The following is a 14456-nucleotide window of genomic DNA, read 5'->3' as shown; positions in this document are numbered from 1 at the left end:
CAGTTTGGACCAACACTCATGAGGAGCACTGGCCCGGGGGTTGATTAATTATTCGCGGGCGCCGGCGAGTCCCTATGCTTTTTATTAGGTTATTAGGCAAATGTAGTACCAAAGTTGGGCCTTGCGAGACTAGTCTTAATCTAAAACGAATTATCAAGGGGGTCCCATAACAACCCCGATCGTGTTAGGAGCGCTCAATTATGGAACATAACACCAGTAGCCGAAGCTAAGGCGGCAAAGGTGGAACAAAACACCAGGCTAGAAAGGCCGAGCCTTCCACCTTTTACCAAGTATATAGGTCCATTAAATTAAATAGCAATTATATGGTGATATAACAAGGAACCCATGTATTCACATGGAAGCAACTGCACCTGCAACTAGCAACGCTAACACATGGTTAACCAAGCGGTAACATAGTCAATCAGTGGTTTGCTAGGTTGTGAATAGGTTGAAGGTTTCATGGCAATGTGGAGAGGCTGACATTTACCAGGTGATAGGCAATGAGACATAGCGAAAGAAACGAGACAACTTGCATGTCAATGATACTAATGGTATCTAGGGAAATGATCATCTTGCCTGAAACCCCGCTTGGAAGAAGAACGACTCCGTGAAGCAGACGAACCGACGTTGTCGAACGGGTCCTCACATTCCCACACGCTTGCGGAACTCTATCGAGACAAAGCAAACTGGAAACAAGAATCAACACACGATATTCACCACGTGATGCACAACACAAATGATGAATGAGCGGTTTCAATTATGCACGGTATGACATGACAATTCACACAATCAAAACATTAAGTGAAGTTCAATATGCAACGAGTTGCATATCGACGAAACTCCACATTTAATTATCTAGTTCACTCCCGTTTATTTACACAGCAATGTTAAATGTTGGTTAAACATGGCAATAGGTGAAGCGTAATTAAGCTACCTATCTAGGCATTTTAAATAAGGTCGGAAACGACATATAGCATCTCCGAGATGACCCCACACGTTAAATTAGAATTCTGTCCAGATGTTCATGTTTTAGTATTTGTTAAACAGCAAAATAAATAGGTTCACGTGATTCTACGCGTCGTTCCAATTAATTTACACGTAGAGACCATTGCAAACGGAGCTACGGTTCAAAAGATACGATCACCGCAAGATATGATATCATGAATGCAATATGTATGCAGGTGATAGCCACAAACATTCCAAACCAAGAAGGCAGCAACATAATATGAAACTATACGAGATTCTAAGCAAGTTTCGTATGTGACATGTTCAAAACGGAGCCACGGATCAAAAATTACAAGCAAAACAAGAAATAGCTACAATCTACCAAAAACGGCAACATGGCATTTTCTACACCATAAAACAACAAGCTAAATAATTCTTAAATGCTCAAACAAGACATGAGGCAGTAGAGGTAAAGTTGCACAATATCACCCTACTAAATACAACTAGCATGGAAGCATGGAACACTAGGAAAAGAACTCACAAAATGGTATCATGCACACAGTTTTAGACTTAGAGAAAATAACAGTTTTGACAGTGTAGTTTTTGATCTGAAGACATATTGACAGCAACCAAACTATATGATACAGGGCATAGAATGGCATGATAATTTACAGCACGATATACAATCTTAAGGGCTACAAATAACTCCATTGCACCAACCCCAAAGGAGCTGTAGATCACTAGAAAAACTCATGGAAAGACAACGACAAAATATAACAGATTTCACACTTCGAAATATTTCAGCATCTCCTAATCAGCACTATTTTCTAGCATGTTGACGACAAGCAAACAACACCTAATCATGGATTTCTAAAGCAACCAAAAATACAAATGGCTAACCTACATATCCAAAAGCATATCTCTAGTTCATAACTAATTAATATCACGCACGGAATAAATCACATAAAATAAACAAAAGGACAACATGGCAAAATATCATGCACGCAAACTTACTCAGAAGGCAAAACTAAATGCACAGTTAAATTCTATGGATTTTTCTATCCCGAAAAAATATATAATATGTGGGGTTACGAAATAAAACTAACGCCACACATATATGCGAGAATATGTCCTAAACACGACATAGCAAACTATTGATGCCACCTACATGATAACAACGAGACAACTATTTCTAAAATACATGGCGAGGGGATTGCAACAACATGGACATTTTACCTACGGGATTTGAACAATTCAGACACGCACAAAAATAGCTACAGAAATAATAACCTATTAGGACAGCACACAAATCTAAACAAACGGTGGTTCAAACCATTCCAAACTTGTCTGCAAGTTGCAAAATATTGTTCTACGCGAAAAATTACACAAGATACATATATGACTCGTCACGATCCGACGCACGGTTAGAAATCTACGGGCATTTGAAATATATAGTTTTTTCCTGAGATTTATTAAATTCGCAGGGATAAGCAAAATGTCCACCGGCTGAAACTGTGGGCGCAGGATAACAACCAAGCGCCTAGGCACGAAATAGAGGGACGACACGGGCTCTCACCTCGGCCTCTTGGGCCGGCTGGAGAGGAGGGCGAGCTGGGCCGGCTCGGTCTGGCCTAGCTGGGGGACTTGGCGGGAGCAGGCCGAAGGGCGACGCGGGCCGTCTGCACGCTGGGCCTCACGCACGATGCGGCCCATACGCGGTCAACGATGGCTGGCAGGATGGATCTGCATCCCCGATCCAGATCGACCATTGGGGGGGGCTTGTCACGGCGCCATGCGACGGCACACCGGCGGCGGAAGGTGCCGGCGGGGTCGGCCGAAGGCGGAGGCTGGAGAGAGGGTCTGAGATCCGGCGGATCCAGCAGCTCAGAGGGGGAATCCGGCAAGGCGAGCTCCGGCGACGGGCGGCTTGCACGAGCTCGGGCACGGGGCATCCATGCTGGTCACCGGCGGCGGGGCTCCGGGGAGGCGGTGCGCGGAGGGGTGCGGCTGGCCGGTTGAGCTGCTGCGCGCGGCTCAAGGGGCGGTGCGGGAGCAGGGAGGCACGGGAGTAGGGGCTTGGGCGGCGGCGGATTCAGGCCTAGGGAGGGCCGACGATGGGCTTCGCGGGCCCGTGGTGGGGAGTGGCTGGCTGGCTGGCTGTGGTGGAAGTTGGCGGCGGCGGATTTCGAGGCTAGGGTTAGGGGTGTCCAAATTAGGCAAGGGGAGGTGTTTAAATAGGGTAGGGTTAGGGTTAGCATATTTCAGCCCGATTCGAGCCGTTCGATCGCAATCGGGCGGCTCCGGACATGGGGTAGGGTTAGGTAGGCTTGTTGGGCTGTGTAGAGTGGTTAGGCGGACATGAAAGGGGAAACGGCGACCCGGCAACGATATTTAAAACCCCGAAAAACGTCCGACGATAAACCGAAGACGGTGCCGCTACGGACGACCGTTCGGGTATCATACGGACTCCGATGATATTTGGCACGCGGTCCACCTACACTATATTAAGACCGCACGTCAAGTTTCAACCCAATCCGAGAATATTTTATACGCACTTTTAAAAACAATATTTATCGATGCCGCGGGCGCGTGCGTGGTGTTTTTTGTCTCGAAACGGTCAACGACGAATACGGAAAGAACTGGCAACTAATAACGGATGCAAGTTTGAAAACTGGCGGCAACGGAGTGCCGATGCGATGCTGATGATGCACATGATGCGATGATGAATGCAGCAAACAAAATAATAATACGACAGCAACGGAATAAAAGGAGAATCTTCTGAAGCGTCGGTCTCGGACTGTTACAAAATAGTTACTTCTATAGTTACTCCTGTAGTACAAACATGAACACGAAATTAATTATTTATGATCAACGGAACTACGAATTGATATATGATGGACGAAACTACAATCTGATCTTCTAAATGTGATCATAACATTTATGTGCCTATTTTTGTGTAGAACTTATCTCAAATTAAAGTATCATTGTGTAGATCAAAAGAACCGAATTTGAAAGGAATTAGAGAGAAGGTTAGCGGAGTAGGAGAAGATAGCATGTGCATGATGTACAGTAGCTGACATCCCTCTTGTACCCTCATGTAACGGAACTCACTACTTATGTTCGATCTGGCTCACGATCCATTCAACCATTTCTAATGGGTCTTGCTAAGAGGTAAGAGATGCTTTGAGTTTCATGTTACGTGTGCTAAAGAGTACAAAGGCTATCAGACAACATATTTTTACCCCGCATGAGTCTAACGGAACCTAATGCAGAAAATCATACGCGATCTATAATGACCAGCATTGGTGTGCCTTCGCTACAGCACATTAGAGCAAGTACAAATGATTAAACTATTGTATTTTATTGAGTTGGATGAGAGAGAAGGGATGCGGTTTATAGATTAACAGTATAGCACGGACTCCAAAAAACATGTGAGGATGTATGGTCTGTCATGTATTACTAAAATAATACTCCCTCTGTCCTAAAATAATTGTCTTAACTTTGTACTAGCTCTAGTACAGAGTTGTACTAAGCTTAAGACACTTATTTTAAGACGAAGGAAGTATTTCTTAACAACTTGTTATTATACGTGTTGGCTATTATGTTGACTGTATGTGACATGGCAATTTTTTATAGCCGACAGTTGGTTAGGCTACTCTCAATGCTTTATCTTGTACATGTGCTAAGTCTGCCATATAGACAAAAAATCTGATGTGACAAGCTAATTAATAGAAGAGAGATGAGTATGGTGATTCGGAAAGAAACAATCGCGTGAACCTAGACAAAATAATTAAACGAAAGATATGCACCAACGCATGCATAATTTTAGTTTCAAAAGCATTAAATAAGAAGATTTAACTAGTACTTCTTCCGTCTATGCATTGAAGACTTTAGTTGCTAATATATTTAATGTGATTAGCATCAATGCATTATACTACTCCCTCCGTCTCGGTGTATAGGTCATCTTAGGTTGTGATGGAGATGGAGAGGAAAACAAGAGAAATTAATGTTAATTTACTAATTAATATCATTGCATTAATAGATCGACCACTTCATGTCGTGCTAGTTAGTCTCAAATCATTAAAAACATACACTTCCCATATCTTTTATTGGTTGATTCATTTATTCATGTCAAAAAATAAAAAAGAAGGTAAAACTTAATGTATCGTGCTTAAGTGTTTTAAGACTATTTAATTTTCATAAGATGACTTATAAAATGAGACGGAGGGAGTATTAACCATGCTCTTAGAGCAAGTACAATACAGCTGAGTCAGCTGCCTATAAGGAATAAACTAATATATTTTTGTTTAGTTAGAGGAAAGAGAAGAGGAGAAAGAAGGTAAGAGCATGGTTAATAGTACAGCCCCTGCTGGCTATATGATGTTGACACGTCATCTATAACCAAACTTATAACCCACAAGTACAATAGGTAGATGTAAATAAGTGTTACTTTATTGATACAAGGCCGACCATCCTCTTTCACAAAGTGCCTAGGAGCACGTGTTACAGCCGGCTGTTAGTTTGTAACCCGCTTCTCTTCTCTCTCTTCCAACTCATCACAAATATATTATTTTAAGTCTTACAGCCCGCCTACTTGCTCTAAGAGCAAGTACAATAAGGTACAGTCAGCAGGCTGTAAGGATTAAAATATTATATTTTTGCTGAGTTGGATGAGAAAGAAGAGTAGAGAGAAGGGAAGCGGGCTCTTCGTGAAGAGCCAGCTCTAGCACGTGCTCCTAGGTGCTTTGTGAGAATGAAAGGTGGGTCATATATGATAAAAGTATTACTCTTTTATAGCTACCTATTATACAAGGTAGCTAGAAGATGAGCTATAAGACTGCTTATAGCCAGCAATTGGCTATACTATTAACCATGCTCTAAGCGGGCTCTTAGCTAAGAGCCAGCTCTAGCACGTGCTCCTAGACATTTTATGAGTATGAAAAATGGACGATATAATAAAGAAGTAGCACACTTTTACAATGAATTATTGTATATTTTAGCTATAAGACAGGCTATAGATGACGTGTCAATGGTTTATAGCCAACGGGTGGCTATACTATTGTGCTTGCTGTCTTGCTCTTAGAAACCAGGAACCAGACACCGTATTCATGATCTGGTTCCAAGCCGCATGAAACCAGGAACAAGACACCATATTCATGATCTGACGGGGCGTATCCCCGATGCAGACCACGGATACCGGAGCCTGTCGCCGCACCGCTTCCCTATCCATCATCAACACGGACAGACACTCACTCTAGTCTAGACATCTAGCCACGCGCCCACAAGTGAAACACAGATATCAAGGCCCGCCGTCCGTCCGCAATTCTTTGGACAAGCACTACCATTCACTGCCTGTCGTGACAGCACAGAGCCATTCGTGGCATCGTGTCCAAGTGAGTTTCTCTCGGCCACATCAACCTTGACGAGTCTTTCCATGCTGAAGCTCTACTCTAGTTGGAATTTGGAGCAGCATCGCTACAGAAACGTCGGAAACACCGCTGCGTATGCACACTTGGTTCGAGCCACGTTTGTGCCGGACACATACATGGTTACACGGATCACGGTCACGGCCCTTGCACCTTTTACACAGCGCCTCCAAAAAGAACGGCAAAAAGAAGCTAGACCATGGAGTCCTACCACGGAACGGATTAACCCTGACGAGTCTACCTGGAGTCTAGAGTAAACCAAAGCTGAAGATGCAATTTAACCGGAGCATCCCAAAAGCTGAAGATGCAATTTAACCGGAGCATCCCAGCTAGGCCAGTTGCCTGGTAGGAGGATGATCCCGATCCCCACGAAGCATCCCAGCGGCCACCGCGTACTCCTCCACCGTCTCCGCCTTGGGCAGCCCCATCGCCGGCACCGATGACCATACGTCGGCGCCGTTGCCGCCGCCGCCGGCGACGTGGTCGGTGCAGGACACCGGCACCAGGCACAGCCCCCGGCTCCTCAGGTCCCGCGGCTCCTCCTGCTCATCATCGTAGTACATAAAACCACACGTCAGATCACGCATAACCAGACGGCGACGGCCCGGAGCGCCCTAGTAAAACTTGCTTACCGTGGTTGGGCGGGCGGGCGGCGCGGAGGAGGGTGGCGGTGGCAGGCGCTGCATGTACGGCGAGCTGAGGACCTGACAAGACGGAAGAAGGAAAAGCGACGACAGTGTTAGCATGCATGCGGCACAGATGCAACCGGTACACCGTACACGCACTGCAAAAGCTACGGCCTAGCTAAGCTCGATAGCTTCACGTACGTACGTACGTACGCGGCATGCGTAGCGTAGAGCGGGCACTGTTGAGTAGACTGTACAGTATACTGCTCCTAGACTGGGCCGGCCGGCTGTGGCAGCGATTTTATTAACAATGGTGCGTGGAGTACGTACCTGAACCTGGTCGTGCAGGAAGCGTATGTAGCCGAGCGCCTCGTGCAGGACGGAGGCCGTGTCGGTCTGCATCGGCAGGGCAGGGCAGGGCAGGTCAGGTTAGGTGGGTCAATGCAGCAGCAGTCAAAGGGTCAAAAAGTGGAGAGACAGCAGCTTCAATGATCCATAGTCTGCCTTAATTACTGTACTATCACCACCCTACTAACATAACATGCAAGAGGAAACTACAGTGATGAAATGTTTAGCAATGCGTGTGTGTGTGTGTGAGCCTGTGGCTATTTTGACCAGCTGGTTGATCTGCGTGCGTTTTTACAGCAAGAAATGCAGATTTCATCCCGGGTAGTTTCAGTTTGAGCTGTTGCACCGGGATGGAAAGGCAAGCGAGGCAGGCACGTACAGCAGAGAGGGAGGGAGAAAGAGAGATGAAAAAGGAGGAGCGTATCGCCAAAAGCGAAAGGACTTTCCAGCTTTTTGCGATCTCCTTTTTCACTGCCTTTCTTTTCTTTCTTACCTTCCCGAACGGAGAAACCAGCTGCTGCAGCGCCAGGATCCTCTCCCCGAGCCTCTCCTTCCTCGCCTGCACAAGCACAACAAACCAATTTTTTACTACAGTAAAAAAAATTCACCGGATGATGAACTCTTCACCCAAAAACACAAGAACCGGGCGCTAATCATCATGCCTTGATTTAATTGGCCTGCCGGATGAGACGATTTATCAGTGGGGAAAACAAGCACTTACCCTGGGCCTCTTGTTTGTTGTAGAAGCGGCAGGTGGAGCAGCCTTTCTCTGATCGCTGCTGCCTCTTGATCCTCTCTTCTGAAGAAGAAGAACAAGAACCAAGATAACATTCGGTCGGTTAACTTAATAATCGTGCAAGAAACCTCGAAGAAACTTGCAGCAACGGCCGGTCGACCATGTTAATCTTGCAAGAAAACGGCGGATACACCAACCAACAATGCAAAGGGTCGACAAAGCGTTGCATTGGGCGCAGACAGTAGACGCACCTTGGTGGGCTGTGGCTTGGAGGTGGAGATGGCCGAGACGGCGGTGGCCGTGGGCGAGGACGACATGGAGGAGATGGAGGAGGAGCAGTCGGTGGTCGGGCTGGACTTCTGCGGGGCAGCCACCGTGGCCGCTGGACCGCCGGCGCCGTAGTAGTACTGGAACCCGAAGATGTCGCCGCCGCCGTGGTACTGCTGCTCCGCCCGGCCGCCGAAGCTCAGGACGTGGTGGTACGGCGCCGCCGGAGGAGGGTGCAGGTAGGAGGCGCAGGTTGGGGAAGCGACCGTATGAGCGCTGGCGCTGGTGGTGGTCGTCGTGGAGGCGGCGGCGGAGGAGAGGTAGGAGGAGGTGGACGGCGACAGGCAGAGGAAGTAGTCGGCCATGGCCTCCTCCCCGAGGCCGAGCATGTCCATGTACCCCCTCCCTCCTCCTCCTGTGGCCTCCGCCATGACCTCCTCTTCCTTCACCATGATCTCCAGCCCGCACTGGCACACCACGAGCGAGACACGCACGGGATTATGAGCACAAGGGAGAACAAAAGAAGAGGATTCATCGAGATGATAGATTGGTGCGCCGTACCAACAAGGTTATTGGGTGTCTTCTTGCTGCTTGGCTGTGGTCAAAGAGGTTTCGCGCCTTCCGCCGCTGCCGCGCTCTGGGAGCTCTGTGCGCGCCCAGAGTTGAGACCGGGCATACACGCCAGCTTAAAAACGCTTGCACTTCGGAGTGTGGGGAGAGGCGAGTGAGACGGAGATGTTTATTTTTCTTTTCTTTTCTTTTGAATGCGAGAGTGGACCATGGTCGCTGTCTTCTCTCGTTTCTCTATGTAGAGGCCGAGGGCCGAGGCCAGTGTACAAGTACAACCGAGGATGGCTTTTGTGATGTGGTGCCGGCTGCCGGGACAGGGCCTGTCAGAAGCACATACCAAACCAAGATTTGGAGAATCAATGCATTGCCCGTGTATAAAGTGTCTCTTCTTTAGGAGTAGTACCGCCTTGCACGCGCAAAATTTCGTGTTTTGACAATTTTCGATAAGTTTAGCCAGATCTGATCCCGATTTAAAACAATTAAGATCTGATCGTGAAGGGATATGGTAGTAGGGTTATGTAGCTTACCTTCTGGGTTATCGACCGCAGGATAACGACATCAGCTGTGTGCCTAACGGCCTAATGATGACCTGGCAGATAACCTACCGCCGGGGGCGGTAGGCTGTGACAACCTATCGTCGACGCCTCTGATGGTAGGAGGCCTTGTTTTAGTTTTCAGTGTTGTAACCTGAAATTAAACTTTTTCAACGATAGGGTTACATATTCTACCGCGAGGAAAATTGGTGATAGGTGTGAGCATAGTGCATTTTTTGCATGTAACTTGTATTGTGTTAGTTTAATTTTTTTGCCACAACAATATTATTGACTTAAAAACATAAAATATATAGATCAACACAATATAACATGTACAACACCTGGATATGAATAATAATTCAACTAAAAACATAACACACATCCAAATAGTACCAAATAGTTTCACATAGCAAATAGTTCAACAAATACCAAATAGTTTCACGAAGACAACATAAATAGTTTCATTAAGAAGCAGTAGTTCAATGGCAGCAACTTCACTTTCTCCTTCTTGGAGGTACGGTCCTCGTTGTTTTTTGAACGAGTCTCATTAGCCTTCTTCTTGCGGGGGCAAGGACGCAGTTTCTAAAACGGGGATGGACTTGCCCAATCCCTCTTCGGCACATTCTTCTTCTCAAGTTGGGTTGTCCGAGTTGGTTGAGGTCCGTCATCATCGCCGTACTCGTCCTCTTCCTCCTCATTGTCTTCTTCAGCTTCACCTTCTTCCTCATAGTCCTCCTCCTCGTCCTCCTCAACCAGCCAAGACGACGGGGCAGCATGACTCGATGAAGTGATGCTACACATCGGGGTTGTAGGAGCATAAGCATCAATAGAGCTAGCGCACCCAAGCAGTCCCACCAGCTTGCGACATTTGTTGACGAACTTCTGCAATAAGAATGAAATAAGAACATGATATGGATCAAGTTTATGTTGTTTGTTGAACAAAAAAGTTGGTAAGCTTACATAAGATGGTACGTTGTTTGAGGAAATATGCTTAATATGGACCCTAATTCATGTTTTTTTTGAAAAAAATATGGTATGATACATGTTGGATGATTAACTCGCATGTTTGTTTTGCTACGATGCATGTTGATATGTGATGACCCACAAGTATAGGGGATCAATCGTAGTCCTTTCGATAATTAAGAGTGTTGAACCCAACGAGGAGAAGAAGGCTCTGATAAACGGTTTTCAGAAAGGTAATAAATGCAAGCACTGAAAGTAGCGGTAACAAGTGATGGTGTCGTAAGCTGAAACGTAGCAAGCGAAAAGTAACAAGTGACAAGTAGTAGCACGGTGCAACAAAGTGACCCAATCCCTTTTGTAGCAAGGGACAAGCCTGAGCAAAGTCTTATGAGAGGAAAAACGCTCCCGAGGACACACGGAAATTTCTGTCATGCTAGTTTCATCATGTTAGTATGATTCGCGTTCGTTACTTTGATAGTTTGATATGTGGGTGGACCGGCGCTTGGGTACTGCCCTTACTTCGACAAGCATCCCACTTATGATTAACCCCTCTCGCAAGCATCCGCAACTACGAAAGAAGAATTAAGACAACATCTAACCATAGCATTAAACTAGTGGATCCAAATCAGCCCCTTACGAAGCAACGCATAGACTGGGGTTTAAGCTTATGTCACTCTAGCAACCAATCATCTACTTACTACTTCTCAATGCCTTCCTCTAGGCCCAAATATGGTGAAGTGTTATGTAGTCGACGTTCACATAACACCACTAGAGGAAAAACAACATACATCATATCAAAATACCGAGCGAATACCAAATTCACATGACTATTATTAGCATGACTTATCCCATGTCCTCAGGAACAAAAGTAACTACTCACAAAGCATAATCATAATCATGATCAGAGGTGTAATGAATAGCATCAAGGATCTGAACATAAACTCTTCCACCAAATAATCCAACTAGCATCAACAACAAAGAGTAATCAACACTACTAGCAACCTTACAAGTACCAATCGGAGTCGCGAGAGGGAGATTAGTTACAAGAGATGAACTAGGGTTTGGAAAGGAGATGGTGCTGATGAAGATGTTGATGGAGATGACTCCCCTCCGACGAGAGGAGTGTTGGTGATGACGAAGGCAACGATTTCCCCCTCCGGGAGGGAAGTTTCCCCGGCAGGATCATCCTGCCGGAGCCCTAGATTGGTTCTGCTCAGGTTCTGCCTCGTGGCGGCGGCGAATCCACGAAAAAGCTCCACCATGATTTTTTTCTCGGACGAAACCCTTCATATAGCAAAAGAGGGGGGCCACTAGGCCACCAGGGTGCCCATAAGCCCTGTTGTCGCGGCCAGGGGGGTAGGCCGCGGCAACCAGGCTTGTGGGCCCCTGGCTGCTCCCCACTAACACTTCTTTCGCCCAGTATTTTTTATATATTCTCAAAAAAATCCGCGTTGATTTTCAGGGCATTTGGAGTTGAGAAGAATAGAGGACTCAGACTTGCTCCTTTTCCAGTCCAGAATTCCAGCTGCCGGTATTCTCCCTCTTCAAATAAACCTTGCAAAATAAGAGAGAAAAGACATAAGTATGGTACCACAAAGTAATATAACAGTCCATAAAGCGATAAATATCAACATGAAAGCATGATGCAAAATGGACGTATCAATATGATGTGATGCATGTATAGTGGATGTTGTTGAAGAAATTTATATGAATGAATTAATCATGTGGATGTTATATTTTTTTATGCTTATGCTTATGCTAAGATTAGATATCGCCACCATGGTCGTTTTGGATGTGGCCAACGTCTTCGCGCGTCAACATCCCCCTCGTCGTTCATGGTGAGTGAGGGAGTCCTCGACTAAGGGCTCCTCGGATGGCCGATCCATCTCTTAGAGGCCGACCATATGGGTCGTATTATTGAACACCGAACTGCATAACAACTTCGTATTCAAGAGGGAAAGCTCCAAAGACTTGCGTATCATCCAAGTTTAGTAGTCTAGGCATGGTTGGTTGTATGTAACTCTAGGGACCCGTGGTGTCTATATAAACTAGAGGGTTGCATCCGCATAGGCAAGTTGATTCATCTAGGACATGTTTGGTTGGGTGGGTTGCACCTCCATGGCATCCCGGATGCAACTTTCACCTTGTTTGGTACATGATACGTCTCAAACGTATCTATAATTTTTGATGATTTCATGCTGTTATCTTGTCATCTTTGAATGTTTTATGTACCTTTTATATCTTTTTTGGGACTAACTTATTAATTCAGTGCCAAGTGCGAGTTCCTGTTTTTCTGTGTTTTTTGCTCTTTTCAGATCTGATTTTGGAACGGAGTCCAAACGGAATAAAATCCCCGAAATGATTTTTTCCCGAACAGAAGAAGATCAGGGGGCTTGAGGGCCAAGCCAGGAGGGCTACAGGGGGCCCACAAGCCCCCCATCCGCCACCAAGGGCAGCGGATGGCAGGCTTGTGGCCTCCCTGGCGCCCCCCCTGACCTAAATCCTTCGCCTATATATTCCCTAAAATACAGAAAAAAAATCAAGGGATCCACGAAAATACTTTTCCGCCGCCGCAAGCTTCCGTTTCCGCGAGATCTCATCTCGAGACCCTTCCCGGTGCCCTGCCGGAGGGGACTTTGGAGTTGGAGGGCTTCTACATCAACATCATCGCCCCTCCAATGACTCGTGAGTAGTTCACTTCACACCTACGGGTCCGTAGTTAGTAGCTAGATGGCTTCTTCTCTCTCTTGGATCTTCAATACAAAGTTCTCCATGATCTTCATGGAGATCTATCCGATGTAATCCTCTTTGGCGGTGTGTTTGTCGAGATCCGATGAATTGTGGATTTGTGATCAGATTATCTATGATATATATTTGAGTCTTTGATGATTTCTTATATGCATGATTTGATATCCTTGTAAGTATCTCCGAGTCTTGGGTTTTGTTTGGCCAACTAGATCTATGATACTTGCAATGGGAGAAGTGCTTGGTTTTGGGTTCTTACCGTGTGGTGACCTTTCCCAGTGACAGTAGGGGCAGCAAGGCACACATCATGTAGTTGCCATCAAGGGTAACAAGATGGGCCTTGTCGTAGATATGAGATTGTCCATCTACATCATGTCATCTTGCTTAAGGCGTTACTCTGTTTTTTTGGACTTAATACACTAGATGCATGCTGGATAGCGGTCGACGTGTGGAGTAATAGTAGTAGATGCAGAAAGTATCGGTCTACTTGTTTTGGATGTGATGCATATAGATATAATCATTGCCATAGATGACATCACGACTTTGCGCGGTTCTATCAATTGCTCGACGGTAATTTGTTCACTCACCGTCTACTTGCTTTCATGAGAGAAGCCACTAGTAAACACTACGACCCCCGGGTCTATTCACACCTATCGTTTCCACTTTTGCTTTTACTTTTCTTTGTTAATTTGTTGCTTTCAGTTCTCACTTGGCAAACAATCTAGAAGGGATTGACAACCCCTTCATAGCGTTGGGAGCAAGCTTTTTGTGTTTGTGCAGGCACTTGTGATACTCCTTCACTGGATCGATACCTTGGTTCTCAAACTGAGGGAAATACTTACCACCGCTGCGCTACATCATCCTTTACGCTTCGAGGGAACACCAACGCAAGGCTCCAAGGCCACGGGGAAAATCCTTTGTGTATTTGCCTAGGAAGTCCCTTAAGGCGTAGCCGTAGCAGAAGGATTCCTGGTGCCGTCGACACGCTTATTTCTGGCGCCATTGGAAGGTCTTTTCTTGCAGTAGCAGAAGTATTTCTGGCGCCGTTGCCGGGGAAGGAAAGATCTATCCAAGTAGGTCTCACAAACTCATCTCTCGCATTTACTTTTTTTGCCAGTTGCCTCTCGTTTTCCTCTCCCCCACTTCACATTTGTCGTTCTCATTTGCCTTTCTCATTTGCCGTTTTCTTTTGCCCGTTTCACTCTCTCTTCCTGCTCGTTTGTGTGTGAGATAGTCCATCAATGGCTAGACCCACCACTCCAAACGATACTCCTGAGAATGAAGTTCTCAATTTCGG

At 46.1% G+C, this 14456-nt stretch overlaps 1 protein-coding gene across 1 annotated transcript; it reads right to left on the bottom strand.

The window, feature by feature from the left end:
• Positions 1-6374: 6374 nt before the first annotated feature.
• On the bottom strand, positions 6375-9116 carry LOC123398420 (transcription factor bHLH113-like). The gene is made up of 7 exons (XM_045092893.1): positions 8910-9116; positions 8333-8815; positions 8067-8144; positions 7839-7904; positions 7328-7393; positions 7004-7075; positions 6375-6913 (listed from the first exon to the last, which is right to left on the bottom strand). Exons 2-7 carry the CDS (start codon positions 8798-8800, stop codon positions 6701-6703), a joined length of 963 nt encoding a protein of 320 aa, XP_044948828.1. The 5' UTR covers positions 8801-8815; positions 8910-9116; the 3' UTR covers positions 6375-6700.
• Between the last annotated feature and the right edge of the window lie 5340 nt (positions 9117-14456).

This window comes from Hordeum vulgare, chromosome 5H (assembly GCF_904849725.1).
Source record: "Hordeum vulgare subsp. vulgare chromosome 5H, MorexV3_pseudomolecules_assembly, whole genome shotgun sequence".
In the NCBI taxonomy this organism is placed as follows: Eukaryota; Viridiplantae; Streptophyta; class Magnoliopsida; order Poales; family Poaceae; genus Hordeum; species Hordeum vulgare.
Note: the sequence above shows the minus strand (reverse complement) of the source record. Positions and strands in the feature narration are given on the sequence as shown.